At 36.6% G+C, this 15,563-nt stretch overlaps 1 protein-coding gene across 1 annotated transcript; it reads right to left on the bottom strand.

Annotated features, from left to right (window-relative positions):
* Positions 1 to 7,529: 7,529 nt before the first annotated feature.
* LOC580232 (calcipressin-3) lies at positions 7,530 to 13,359 on the bottom strand. Its single transcript, XM_030994671.1, has 4 exons — positions 13,004 to 13,359; positions 10,801 to 10,974; positions 10,023 to 10,188; positions 7,530 to 7,940 (listed from the first exon to the last, which is right to left on the bottom strand). Exons 1-4 carry the CDS (start codon positions 13,142 to 13,144, stop codon positions 7,801 to 7,803), a joined length of 621 nt encoding a protein of 206 aa, XP_030850531.1. The 5' UTR covers positions 13,145 to 13,359; the 3' UTR covers positions 7,530 to 7,800.
* Between the last annotated feature and the right edge of the window lie 2,204 nt (positions 13,360 to 15,563).

Below are 15,563 nucleotides of genomic sequence, written 5' to 3'. Positions count from 1 at the left end.
TAGTCTGGTTCGACAGCAGACGATTTACCACCTGAGCTAACTTGCCTCTTCATTGTAGTTCTACAATGTAGTCCACCTCACAACCGGGAGGTCGTGTGTTCGAACCGGGGCCGCGTCATACCAAAAGACGTTAAAAGATGGGAGTTGCTGCTACCTTGTTTGGCATTCAACAATAAGGGATAGAGCAACATCGATGTGGCGCTGCTCAGTGGCTGCAGGGCTCACAATCAATTGGGCAAAAAGAATTTCCATTTTCGGTTTAACTTAATAAAATTTGGAGTGGACTTTAAAAATATTATTATTATTATTACAATGGCTCACCCTTCTAAAATCTTCATTCTAATCTTGTGAGGAATAATAAGGATTCATTATTGGTGAAGAATAGTGAAGTTACAGTCTTTATTTAAAAATCCCCCAAATATAGAGGGATAGAATCTGCTTGTATCAACCAGAATCTACTCCAATGCACCAGCAGAAACTGCATTCACCAAACCCGGCTACCTATGCTTATATTGGTCTTCTCTGACAAAGTTTGATTTATTAGAATTCATGGTACAAGATTTGATGTTCCACTATATCCATTGGACAGTGATACTGCTATTTTAAATTAAAAATTAGAAGGAAAACAAAGAAAGCTCATGCTTCAGAAAACACATTTTATTCAATTGATGAAAAAGGTTGGCATCTCTGAAAATTTCTGTTTCTTTTTTCTTTTCTCATGTCTCGCATTTCTGCGTACATCGCAAGTAGAACCCTCCAAACTGCATTATGTCGATTCTTACTGTTGAAAGAGTGAAGAGTTCCTTTATGCATTGTCCAGTATACACTAGGTTTTACATTGTTGTGGGTTTTTTTACAGAGAGAAACTAAGTAGAATTTCCTGTCAATGAAGCATAACATTGATGTATATTATTAACAGCAATTCAAACCAAAATTATGAAAACAAATTATGAAGAGTTGGTTTTGGACTTTTGGTATATCATGGAGTTGGAAGATCAAATACAATTACATTTTCTTTGCTTTGAAATAAACACAAATGTGCAATGGTGCATCACACTAAAATTGTGTTGTGATTAGGTGTGATTGTGGGGGGATCATAAATTACATGCTACTATTGCCCACTAGAATAGTTATTAGTCACTCACAATCTATATTGAAATAAACAACATGCTACTTTTGCCGCTAGAATAGTCATTAGTCACAATCCATAGTAACATCAGGCATAACTAATTCCAGTTTAAGAACCCTAAGAACTGATAGTTGTAGTATAGAAAGGTAATAGACATAAAACCCACAGGTCACATTTAGTAATAATGTATTTCTGTACTAGTCTCTCTTTTTCATTTTTCTGGTTCAATGCTACAACTACAACATGTGTATAAAGGAGATTGATATGCAAGGTGCATTGTGGGTAACATACATTGTACAGGGAGTTTGTTATTGTTTGCCTGTGGCCCAAATTCACAGTGGAGGTTTGTAGACAAACCTAGGTTTATGTGCGTCATATGACGCGTTTTGACATGTTGCAGACCAAGGTTTGTCTGAAACGCATCGAAACGCATCAAAACACGTCATATGACACACATAAACCTAGGTTTGTCGACAAACCTCCTTTGTGTCTCATTAAGATTGCACAAGCAAGAGTATGTCGAAGAAGCAGTATGAGTCCCTTGTGTGTAGATGTAATTTGGAAGAAGTATTTGTGTTTTTAGCTGAATGTTGGTTTCATTCCAAATCTCCCATTGTCTGAAAGAATGTTTTTTTTATAATGTTGAATTTATCCTGAAATCTCCCATGCTGATTTCAGAGTTGGAATAAGTACTTTGTACTTGTAGATTATTGATATTATGACTAATTGTATTACACATGATGAACGTTGTCTGCCCAAGACTCGTTTTAAACCTTTAGAAATGTATATGCCCTTAAAGGACATGAACCATTTCTTCTCATAGAAATTGGCAACTCTTGTTTCTGCTACTATACCGTTCTTAATAACAAACTCAATTAAACATCTAAATTTTGTTTAATTGAAACCGTTTTACCGACATTGCAATGTTGATGCAAGCAGTTTGCTGATTTGCTAAGAGAAATAGGTTTTTCATTTTTTGACCTATTAAATTGGCAGGATTATGATGATATGAAAACCTGAATTAAAGAATGATGAATCTTTGGGATCGGAACTGGTATTTGTTTTTTGTTTTCTTTTCTTTTGTGTTCATTCATAGCTACTAGCCAGTATGTGAAGAGTTGTATTACCTTTGTATTGTTACAGACAATCTTGAATACTATTCATTGGCTTTAATCAGGAGCGCCAAGAGGGTCAAATCTGACAGACATGAGCGCTATACAAGAACCCATTATTATTATTATTATTATTATTATTATTTATTCCGAAAACGATGTTATTTTTTATGTTAGTAAAATGATTTTAATTGTCAAAATAAAGCATAAGTCGGACAAGTCATTGGTTAATGCCTGTGCAAAGCTGGCAGTGTTTGTGTTAAAAGAGACATCATTGCAAGCAATAATGGTAAGCATTAGCTCCGCACCTTTTGATTTGTTTTTAATGATAATTAACATCATTTCCCTAACACAAGAGATAACATTGTTTTTGGAATACGACCCCTGGCTTCAAAACTTTTAAATGGTTGAGAGAAATTGATAAAAGTTATTCTAAATTATTGATCATGTAGTAAAAGGGATTTTCATGTGAAAATGCATTTATGGGTATGATAGGATCTCTTTAATATTCATAGTTATATGAATAGAATACCTATCATTTATAATGAAAGAGAATATTTATATTTCTTTATCTAATTGATTATTCGACAAACTTTCAGGAATTTTGTTATTAGTCTTCGTTCTTAACCAAAAGATTTCATGCAAACTTATCACTGTTAAATTGAGTAATGCACCTTTCAAATCTTTAAGAATTATTAGGATAATTATAATTGTAGTTTGCATTCTAACGCAAAGCCGAAAATTAAGCTATCAAAGCACATATTATTGGCTATTGCAAAATATACATTTCTTCCACTAATTTCTTGTTGATGTATATGAGAAGTTCTATATTTTAATAATTAATGCAGAATTTCACTCTAGTTTGAATTTGGTTTTAACAGAAGGACAACATTTTGGTAAACAAACAATTTGTGCCGTTCTTCATGTACTGCATGATGACGGTAATTATTACTAAAGAAACCATCCTAAACACAGATCATACAATGACTTGAGATAAAACAATACCATCAATTGTGTGTAGAACATGTTTATTGCACAATAAATATATACAAAATAACAAGACACAGAAACATGTTCCTCAACATACATTAATTGAAACAAATGACTCACATACCAGGGGGGTGTTTCACAAAGATTGTAAGTCATACTAAACTCTAAGTTGGACTTAAATAATATGGAGAGCCATTTGTAGCCTTGTAATGAAATATATTCAAAAGCAAAAATTCAAGTATTTTAGACTTCATAAATTCCACATCAAGAACATGAAATCTCCCATGATAATAGAAAATATGAATGATTTGAATCAATATTTGATGCCTTTTAATAAAATAACTTTTACAAAATATTTTCAAGGATGCTAATGGCTTTCCATAACTGTTAAGTCCAACTTAGAGATAAGTTCAACTTAGGATCTTTGTGAAACACCCCCCTGATTACAATTCATGATGATGGAGCCTTGTTCAGGTATCACATGGTAAACCAGTGTTTGTTGATGACGTAAGTATACTACCCTTCACAATTCTGTATCTTATAAAAAAAAAACAGAACATAGTGAATACGCATAGGATCCTTGTGGAGCGCAGTTGCCATTCGTTTACACATGAAAACAAAGAAAAATGGCAGTTTACCGGGAGTGCGGCTTATCAGAACAAGCCCTATAACCACAAGTCCCATTTATTTGTTGTACAGTAGCGAGTACAATCACTCGAATGGGAGATAACAACACACTCTAGCATCCATAATATCACAGACAGCCATTTTGGTACTTCTTTACTCATTAAATTATCCATACATGTACATACAAACACATAGGTGCTCATTGTTTAAAGTGATGATTTATAAAATTTATGAACCGAGCCCTTACACTCTTTGGGAGAAATAAGCTGCAAAAGCTGAACTTTGCCTGAAAGTACCTGAAACCAACAAAAACGTTTTCATGACATTAACCGGTAGTAGTTGAGTCGTGTAAAGATGAGTCTTGTATGAGAATAATTTCTTTTAATGACTCCTCTTTACTTATTATAGCAAATTAGTGATCACTGGTTTATAAGTTGATACAATTTCTATGATACTGGCATCATAATCTTCATGAACCATCACTCTTTACTCTATGAGATCAAGTAAATTAATTCATAATAGGAAAAATAACAGAACACTTTGAGCTAATAAATACTTATTTTCAGCAAATAAATTCTATTATATAATGATGTTTTTGCATTAACATTTTCTGAACTGGGCTAAGTGGGGTGGCTTTCCACATAAAAGCCCATGATTGATGTCAATTTCTTACTTTAAAGGTACTATGTCCCATTTGCAGGCCCAAAAAATGAAAAGGTTAAATTCCAACAGCATTTGAAAGACAATACTAATTTAAAACTTCCCTAAAAAAAGGGGGGTTTACAAATGTTATTAAGTGGGAAAATAATGACAATTAGTTGCAAATTGACTTAGGAGCTATAGAACCAAGTAATAGTCTGATTTTTCAGACCATTGTACTGAATGTTCGTACGTTTTGTGCTGCGCAAAGATTAAATCAGTTTAATTTTGGCCATTACAAGAAGTGGGTTACCGGTATTGATGTAGACAAATGCGCATGTACCCTTTACAGCTCATTTTATGTTTGTTACTACCAAAGATGAAAAAAGCCAGTCAGTCACTCAATAATGTCTGACAGTGAAGTCTAGCAAGTAAACAGGTTTCCTTGCATAATTTGAATATTAGGACACTGTTAACGTTTAAATTTCACAGATAGGACATACATGACATATATTCGTAATTCCTGCAAAGTTCTACAGAATTTGATGTTGGCTACAAAAGGGACATGCATATCTTTAAATGCAATTTTAAAAGTAACTTAACATGTTGCGACTAAACGACTGCGAACTACATTAAAAAAATACATGAGCACCACAATGCAGCAACAAAAAAAGTACATAATACAGTCAAACCTGCTTTAGTGACCACCTGTACAGAAAGACCACATTTTTTGTTTCCCTTAAAAATGGTTTCTCATTGAAACATGTACTAAAGGAACCTGTACATAAAGACCACCTTCCTATAACAACCACTTTTCTAGTCTCTCTCGGTTGGTCTTTATAGACAGGTTTCACCGTACATGAGGACTACTATGCAGTTTATATCTGAACCTTACAAGTCATGTTAATATTCCTTCGAATAAATACTGTACATCTAATTTAACAAATATTTATAATATCTCCTCTCAAACCAAGGCCAAGATCACAAGCTGAATATTGTCGTTTTGCTGCGTAACGTGTCCCACGGCTTGATTAAAATTCATCAATATGTATTCATTTTTTACAGTGTACATTACATTTTGTACTTCAAACACATTGATTAAAATACATCAATATCAGGGATGCCAGTAAGTTTTACTCACTGGGCCTGAAAAGAAGCCAGAACACGTTAAAGCCCCATATGTGCTGTACAATATAAAGCCTGAAAAAGCCCAACATGGGAAGTTGTCAGGGCCTGAAATCAGACAAATGCCTTGTTACAGTGTATCAACCTGATTTCTATCAAATGTAAGACTCAGGAATCATTGCATAATAACTCAAAAAACTCATAACATTACATCATAGGTTTTTTAACAATGGCCATTTTTGTTCATCCAAATGCATGCATTAAATGAAAATCCACAGATTCGGTATCTACTGTATGTAAAGCATAATTCATGAATATAGATTAAAACTGTTTTAGGAAACATTAAAATTGCCTCAAATATGAGTAGCATAAAGAACATTGACCCATGCAGTCAACTGAGGTGGTATCATTTGAAAACCTGTCATATTGTGAGTAAATGAAACTTTAATGACAATAGTCTAATGATGTCAAATACAAAGATATTTGATCTTGTGCTTTAAAAATATACATACAGTTATATATATATATATGGTAGCTCTCCCCTACATACACCTCCATTCTCCATTGAAAGAAACAAGTTTGATAATATGATCACTACATCATTTAAGATTAATCAAGGATTCTATAATGGCAACTCTTGGTAAAACAACGAAGGAAAACTGATAATTTGGCATCTGCATTAATCTAACCTACAAATACAAATTTTATACAACAATTTACAACATCCAATGACCTATTGCTTCCTTTTGAAGTGCAGTCCAAATTGGTAAAGAATATCATAAATATGAAAATTTAGACACCTGAATGACATTCTTTATGGTTACATGAATATTAAAATTATAACCAGGTCAAGACTTTGGAGACATGTTCAAATGACCCACATATCTTTTAAACATGGAGAAGTCCCAATTGTGTAGTGTATTGTAAAATAATCACTGCCAAAGTGACGGAGATGCTTCATGAAAAGCCTATTTGTCGTTTTCCTTTTTGAAAGAATATTTCCACCTGCGTATCATATAATGCATCATTGGTGCAAAAATGAGCGCTTACATAACTTCCATGAACAGTTAAACACATAACCAACGTCCCCCTCTGGGTTTTTTTACAGTCTTGTACAAGTGACCTATATTGGCCCTTGCCTAGATCCTATCTCTAAAGTGGCTTCCTGAAGGCCTTCCCACTGTAAGAAAAGTCCTAGAAGCTCGAACTCATAGTGAGTTGGACCAGGTTTAAGACTGTCAATGATGTCCTTATATAGACCTTACTCCAACCAACAGCCCACCAGGCCCTGCGCTATTTATGATCATAAAGAACCTCAACAATGAATATTTATCTTGTCTAAATCTTAATATATTGCTATTCTTCCAAACTAGCTCATAAACAGAAGAACATAATATATCCAGTGGGCTTTAGTGCTAAATAGTACTAATATATCCTTGATAAATAAATATAATCAAACATAACTTCGTTGTAAGACTGCATCACACTTTCTTCACGCCCTAGTATTATCGCTTGAATATTTGTTTGACAATCAACAGTTTATTTGTAATATGTTTCACTCTAGTGGAGTCAGGGAAAGGTGACTAAATTTCAAATTCTGTAGCCCAGCTCCCTCTCTCTCTCTCTCTCTCACTCTCTCTCTCTCTCTCTCTCTCTCTCGCTCTCTCTCTAGCTTTCTCTATCTCAAGTTATAAACGCAGCTATTATCAGCCCTAATTGTCTACATCAAATACATGTACACTTGCTACTGAGCAAACAGAAATGATTAAGCACGGCTCGACACCAACTGCGTTCGGAACACACAGATGCGAATAAAGTCGACATCGCCAAGCTTTCAAGATCCTTAACACAGAGCGCAAGCAAACAGATTCTCAAAAGTTAAATCCGAACCCCCTCCAAAAATGGGTCGTGTAGGACCCCAGATTCAGGCTGGAAGAGATAAACTTCTAAAGCTGTAATTGCCTGGTCATATAAAATATTCAAGTGAACAAGTAAGCTTCAACTTAAGCTGGAAGCCAAGCGTTTAGTTGATCTTAATTACTAGTACAGTATTCACTTCCTGTGTGAACCAACCAAGGCAGTAACCTCATTTCTGATGCAGACTATAAAGAGTCATTCAGCTACGAGACACATAAGATCAATCGAGCCAGTCTTGAGCTCTGATGATTTGAGTGATGATCATGATGAGCATGGAAGATCGGGTCTCTTGGTCTGTTGGATCTTCGATGGGACTGGCCGTTTTGCTTTTGGATCATCGCAAGGCTCTACTACGATGCTTGGCTTGTTACCCTGGGCTGGGTGGAGCTCGTGAGTCTCACCTGTAAACGAGCAATCAAACAAGCATTCAAACAATATTTGAATATCAGCATTGCTCTAATACAGAAAGTGATTCACAGTAATGTATCATCACATTGTTTACATGTACAAACAAAAAATCATACAACATTCCAATATTGGCAATTTGGCATTTCTATCATAGCATTCCTACTCATATGATCATATGATCTGTGATGTAACTTGAAATTTTTTATTTTTTTTCACAATCAGTGGCGAAATTATGTGTTTCGGTAAGATTTTGCTTGCTTCTTCAGGCCTAGTGAAAGCTTTAATCGTAATGGGTAATTTTTCTACTGATTGTGAAGAAAGAACTTATTTTCAAGTGTTCTTACAGTATGTGTACATGTACATGTATCACAGTAATGTATCATCACATACTGTATACGAGCAAACAGTAAAGGTTGGGATTATCACCTTGAGTTTATACAAACAAATAGAGTTGGTTCCTTGTTAAGATTTTCACCTGATTGGTAGGCTTTCTTAGAACTAATGTTTATAATCAAAACGTCAAATCTATCTACCTGTCTTGTTCTATCAATAAAAATTGAAACAAAACTATGGCAGTGAAAGGAGGGGGGGGGGGGTCTTCAATTAGCAGATGTATGACTATTAGACATTACATGGCAAACATACAGATGTGTGTAACATAAAAACCAGTCTACAAAAAGTGGCCGCTGTAGACAGGTGGCCTTTTTAGACAGGTTCTTCAAAACAAATTTCTTTCTCGGGAGGCAATATGGGTGAGCACTATAGACAGGTCCCAGCATTTACAGAGAGGTGGCCACTAAAGCAGATTTGACTGTACATAAACTCTTTGGCCTTGTACTGGATAAACCACAACAATTCAGCCAGTAGTCACCATCTAATGCTATTTTTGTTCATAAAGAAATAGGCCATGTAATAACAGGATTTAGAAGTGAACTGCGAGTACGTCACAGATGACCTCTTGCTTTGCCACAAAGGAAGTACCTTTATCTACTGTCTATAAACAATTATCATGAAACAATACATGTACCTAAATATAGATAGTAATTGAAGGGCAATCCAACCTTTCCAATGAGTTCATTGCAGAGATGCCAACCTTCTTCAACAAAAAAAAGTATTCTTAAGAGCAAAAAACAGTATTTTTGAAAAAATCTCTCAACTTAACATATCGCCCAATCGAGCAGCTTAAAAAACCCGGCAGTACCACGTATACCTACGCGGATTGGAGCGCAACTTGCATACATTACACGTGGGTTGTTCGCAATGTGCGCAGTTTGGGGCCCGTATCACCATCCTGCGTGCATCGTTTGAAGATGTAAAGGCATAATACACTTACGACACAAAGCCCATGATCAGAAATTAAGAAAAAAAAAAAAAAATTAAATTTGAAAGATTGGGTAACAAAACATACAAAAAACGTACTGCCGAATTCATAGCGACAAAACAGAACAAATACGGCAAAAACGGAACAGTTGGCATCTCTGTCATTGGTATGAAAGTGGAAAAGTAAGAGAAACAGAATGGCAAAAGTTTGATGTCATAGTTAAGTAGTATTGACTGCGTTCAGGGCAATATGATACATATCGCCCGAACCGAAGGTGAGAGTGATAAATGACAAGTCGTATTGTCCTGAATTAGGCAGTCAATATTACTGTTATTAACCACATCAGACATCTAGAGCAAACAAGAAACTCTTACTATCTTGCTCTTAAATTATGTAAAATACAGTAACCTACACTGCACAGGGTTTCCTAGCATGAAAAGTTGCAAAAAACATTGTCAAACCAGCACTGTGCATATAGTGCTTGACAAAAATGTTGATACACTGCAAACAGTATTTTAACATGCATTTTGCCATTGACTTTTCAGATTGGGCAATAATATTTGTTCATTGGTTAACTGTCTAATAACATTGACCGGCAAATTACACACAAATCCCATTGACTTTTTTGAGCGGTCAATAAAATTTGTTTCACCCATGGTTTTGTTGGCTTATCAATTAAACCTCGAGGACAATACAATTTAAAAATGGCCTTGCTCAGATGTCTGATACGGTTAATTATAAATATTGTATCTACCTGGTGCAAGATTGGCTAGTGCAGCTAGAAGGTCATAGTCAATCACGGGTTCTGACTCTGGTACAGGCTCCCAACCGATAGGAGGAGAAGCTGGAGGGGATATCAAGAACTGTCTGACCGGCTCAGGAAGCTCCAGGCTTGGGTTGCTGTCTTTCAATATCTTGGTCTACAGGTACAAAAACAAGAAAATAGTCATAAAAGTAAACAATAACTGAGAAGGCTATCATAATTCATTTTCTGATTTCATTCACAGAATGATGATGAGAGAATAGAGCTCAGCTCTTTAGCGTTACCTAAAGTATGGCCGGAGTTGGATTCAGAGACTCTAATCTTTCAAATCATAATAATACGGTAATCAATATTGATGATCACTGACTCAAATAATTTCATGGCATTGATGAATCCCCATGAAATCAAATCTACACATGCTTTCATAGTTTGATAGTTTATATGCACTAAAATCACTCCACATAAAATAACTAGATTCAAATGTTACATTCAGGAAATTGCACGATTCCAACTAATAAATCATTGATAGATTTCATGCATAACTAGGAGGTAAAGATCACCTTGATATAACATACTTTCTGTTAAATAATCACCACACAATGTCTAATCGATGATGCAACATTTAGTCCTATGATGAGCGCTCCAGGCTTTATTTTGTCAAAGGGTTAGGGTTAGGTACAGTTTTGGGTCCAGGGTTAAATCTATGAATTTGGTTAGTGAAAAAAAATAATGAGGAGCGCTTGTGGCTGAAAAAAGTGGCGACAATTACCTGTGCAAAATAGAAATTGACAATGGAGCCACAGATATCTTTGGAATGTAACGCTATCCTAGCTCCAACGGCTTCTTCTGGTGATCCGTAGGTCACTCTGATACGACGAAAGCTGGGAAGGTAGTGGAACTCAACCCTCTCTCCATACACAGAACACATCTCCTCAAATGCAGCCTGGATAAAGACATCAAATGTAAACATTATCAAATCATGCTATGGCTTCTATTGATAGAATTTCCTGATATGTTATGACTGGATATGTTGGGTATTTAAAAAAAGGGCTAGAGTCTGTAATCTATCAAGCTAAAATTCGCCCCTAGCCCTCTTGGCGCTAGTGTACTTTCTTTTTATAAATGTAATGCTTCCTGGGAGAAATTTCAATTATTTAAACATATTTGTGGCTTACACCCAGTAAATAAGATCGGTGAATGCCTTTAAAGCCAGACATTATCGAGTATGGAAGGACAAGCGTTTCTGCTCCCCATATGAGTAGAATACCCGATGCAGAACTGAGCCAGACAAACTTACCAAGATGAAGACACCCAACTACGAGAAGAAAGAAAATAAAATTGAACTGGAAGCCCGACTGCTGAGAACACAGCATTCTTCCAGAATCTTGGGTAAAGGTAAAGGATTGATCGATCTGTATTGAAAAACAAGTCAGAGTAAATCTTGGAACCAGTGGGACATGAACCTGCATCTACTGCTTGCCGGGCAGCGACTCTACCACCAGGCCATCACTGGTCCATGGCACAGTCATGGATGAACTAGAAACAAATACCAAAGCTCTCCAAAGCTCTGAAGCTTTCAATATCGATCAATCGATCTTATTTACTGGGTATAAGCCACAAATATGTTTAAATAATAAATAAATAAGGTACGATAATACGCCAACGGCGGACTGTACTATACTGGAAGAAGAAGAAGAAGAATAATTGAAATTTCTCCCAGGAAGCATTACACTTATAAAAGTTATTGTCCTATGGCGGACTAATGAATATTAATAAGTCAGAATAAATCAGGAGAGCTTCGGTATTTGTTTCTAGTTCATCCTGATTGTGCCATGGACCTGTGATGGCCTGGTGGTAGAGTCGCTGCCCGGCAAGCAGTAGATGCAGGTTCAAGTCCCGCTGGTTCCAAGATTTTTTCTGACTTGTTTTTCAATACAGATCGATCAACCGATCTTATTTACTGGGTGCAAGCCACAAATATGTTTAAATAGTGTACTTTTGTATCCATTTGTGACCCATAACTCCGGCGTGGAGAAAACATACTGAAACATAGGTCTACCCAAAATCAACTAAATCTTCATCAATTGTTCAAATAATGGTCATGATTTAAAAGTTGTTATGTTTCTTACCTGTTTCATGTCAATTTTCTTAGCTCTTTAGAGTATTTTCGGTTTTTGGGGGTACGTTTTAGTAGGGCATCTCCATTCCTGAGTTACGGGTCAAAAATGGATATCACTACGGCACCCCCCACCCCCCCCCTCCCCTCTTTTCTGGATTGCGCCAGGCCTGATAAAAACCCGATTTAAATCGGTTTCCCGATTTTTTTTATTTTTCCCGATTTTTTCCCGATTTTTTTTTTTTTTCCCGATTTAAAAAAAAAAAAAAAAAAAAAATCCAGATTTTCTTTTTTTTTTTTTTTTTTTTACCAATTTTTTTTTTCTTCTCTATTTTATCCTGATTTTCCCGATTTCCCTATTATTTTCTCTATTCTTCCCAATCTTGCCCTATTTTTCCCCCAATTTTGTCCCAATTTTCTTACTCGAAAGGGGGAATGTTAAATGCCATTTTTTCCCCGCGAATCCTCTTTTTTTTTTTTACTCAAGGGGGGCGTGGTTGAGGGAAAAACAAAAAACCTATTTTTTTTGTAGTGCTCACTATCACCCCTGTTGCGCACACACCAACATTTCTGTCTCTTTTGTTCGTTGGTTAGCCTCTGATTTGCGTAGAGTAGAGTCAGCTCCTCTCTCGAAGAGATGAGCCGACCCAACCCAAATCAGAGGCTAACAAACGAAAGAGACAGAAATTTTCAATCTAACAGTAACATTAATAACAGTTAACACCAACATTCATTGCAACAACAAAAATACTGAAAAATGAAAAATCTCTACAAAAATAACATCTTTCCCTGAACTTTTTGCACTTTTCTTCACAATCTTGTTATGTTTACAATTTACGTTACAACTACCATTTACCCTTTCTTTGTCATCTGTAAACACACATTCGCTGACGTTGGTAGCAATGAGTGCTACGGGCAGTTCACTGTATTGAAACTCTCCCGTCGACTGCCGTGATGTGCGTTGCCTTTCACTCGATTCTCCGTTCACTGCATCCATTTTGTTCACTTCTCGGTTCTCTGTCAAATTATTCGGTTTTCAGTCATTCTATCGAGATGAATACAGAGGGAACAATTTCGTCATGTGTTGAATAATCGATGGAAAGATCGGTAGATCTAACTATCCATAGATATTATGGAAAACTAAGAACAGTAACACCGTTCAGCTCAAGTCAAGTTCCTCTCACGTCAGCAGCTAGCTCAGCACGAAAGTTATGACATCATGCATCTAGTTTGTTACGTTACGTTTGCGTACAGCTAGTAGTCTGCAAGCACAAGCCCTTGTACGTTTTGTCAGTCGTTGTGAGTAAGAAAGTGTCTGCTCAGTTCAGTGCTCTGTGAGGAATATGCTGGTCTAATTTACACCATAGGCGCTGAAATTTAGTCGATTCTAATCTGACACAGCCAGAGACTGACAGAGCTAGGCTCCAGGGCTCCACTAACTAAAATCTTTGAATTATAATAAACTGTCAAGTTTGGGTCTGTTATAGCAGACTAGACATTTACGTGCAGTGCAAGAGGTGTAATTTGAAGTGCCCCCCTCCCCCACTTTTTCCAGTACCCCCAAAGTGCCCCTTTTTATATACACAAAGGACCCCTTTTACTTTAATAGTGCCCCTATTCTATTATAGAAATGCCCCCTTTTCACCACTGATAAGTGCCCCTTTTTTGACACATGCCCCTAAATTTTCCTTCGACATTTTTCCTAATTTCTTCCTCTACAATAATAATTTTTGTCAATATTTCCATTCTCATAAGTGCCTTTATCAATCTCTAGTAAGTGCCCCGTTTCAGGAACGAGAAGTGCCCCTTTTCACTTTTGATTAGTGCCCCTTCACCTCTGTTAATTGACCATGTCAAATCTGAGATGTGCCCCTTTTACTTTTACAAGTGCCCCTTCCCCCTTTTAACTCAGATAAGATAAGATAAGCGCACCCTCAATTTTAACATGTGCCCCTTTTCCGTAAGATAAGTGCCCCCATAAACAAATAAGAGCGCCTTCCCCTTCTCATAAATGCCCCTTTTCACCAATTAAACTTGTGTCCCTTTTCTTTCTTATAAGTACCCCTTTTCATCTATGGTAAATGGCCCTTTTCAAGTACAAGAAGTTACTACTTTTCAGATACTTCAGATAAGTGCCCCCTTCATGTTCACTTCACTAATTGCTCTTTTCATGTCTGATGTACTCATCTCTGAGTACCCCTTTTCACCTTTAATAACTGCCCCTTTATTTTGAAACGTGCCCCTTTTCTTTTCTAATAAATGCTCTTTTTCCTCCTTATATAAGTGCCCCTTCACCCTTTTCATCTCTGATATGTGCCCCGTTTATTATGACAGCTGACTATTTTTCTTTTTAATGAAAGCTACTTTCCCCTTCTCATAAAAGTGCCCTTACACATCCGATAAATGCCCTCATTAAGATTTGATCGGTGCCCCCCCCCCCTTTTTTTTTAATGTAAATTTTCCTTCAATATAAGTGCCCCTTTTATATTCTCATAAGTGCTCCTTTTCATATCTGGTCAGTGCCCCGTATACGTGCCCATTTTCACCTCTTATAAATGCCCCTATCAAAATCTGATGGGTGCCTTATTTCCGTCAACAAATGCCCATTTTCCATTCTCATATTCTTGCCCATTTTTATCCCTGGTGAGTGCCTCTTTCCAGGTGCAAGAAGTGTCTCATTTTATCCTTTTTTCGGTTCACCTTTTTTTTTGTGGGGGGCGGGGGGAGGGTGTATCTGGGTTATGTGACAATTAAAAAAAAAATTTGTTTAACAATTTTGTTTTATTTCTCCATATGTGCAATACAAACCATAACATACAATTGAATAAAATAAACGTGTTCAATATTGATGCTTTTACAATGCTGAACCATTTGCGAGCAGTCCCCCCCCCCCCCCGAAAAAAATTCAAACACGATACCAGTGGTTTAGAAATATTGCCCTTCCTCCCCCCCCCCCCAAAAAAAAAAAAAAAAAAAAAAAAAAAAAGAGAGATAAGGGTTTGCTCAAAACGCCACTGTGTGTACTGAAAGTGAAGAAAGGAGGAATATGTTTTTCAACAAGATTAATTTAACAAGCACGTAAGCAAATGAAAGAAAGACAAAGAAAAAAGAACAACGTAGGGTCTACTGGATAAAAGGTATGTAGGCCCAGGCGCGTACGCAGGATTTTTTCAAGGGGGGGGTTTTAACATTTATAAATCGGTCCGAAAATTTCGCAACGACTCAGCCAGCCGCTGAATAAGCGGGGGGGGGGGGGGGTAAGAGGACACATTTTTTTTTTTTTTTGGTCCCAAAAAAATCGCAACGACTCAGCCGACCGCTGAATAAGCGGGGGGGGGGGGGGTAAGAGGACACATTTTTTTTTTTTTTTGGTCCCAAAAAAATCGCAACGACTCAGCCGACCGCTGAATAAGCGG

This window comes from Strongylocentrotus purpuratus, unplaced genomic scaffold, assembly GCF_000002235.5.
Source record: "Strongylocentrotus purpuratus isolate Spur 01 unplaced genomic scaffold, Spur_5.0 spur5_scaffold_21, whole genome shotgun sequence".
Classification (NCBI taxonomy): Eukaryota; Metazoa; Echinodermata; class Echinoidea; order Camarodonta; family Strongylocentrotidae; genus Strongylocentrotus; species Strongylocentrotus purpuratus.
This window is presented reverse-complemented; position numbering and strand designations above follow the sequence as displayed.

Excerpts from the sequence above, each read along its gene's own strand:
- LOC580232 (XM_030994671.1), bottom strand. The coding sequence starts at position 13,144 with ATGGATGCAGTGAACGGAGAATCGAGTGAAAGGCAACGCACATCACGG. Across the intron at positions 10,189-10,800 it reads TCAATTTCTATTTTGCACAG|ACCAAGATATTGAAAGACAG; the intron begins GTAATTGTCGCC and ends TTGTACCTGTAG. Across the intron at positions 7,941-10,022 it reads ACTAGCCAATCTTGCACCAG|GTGAGACTCACGAGCTCCAC; the intron begins GTAGATACAATA and ends GCTCGTTTACAG.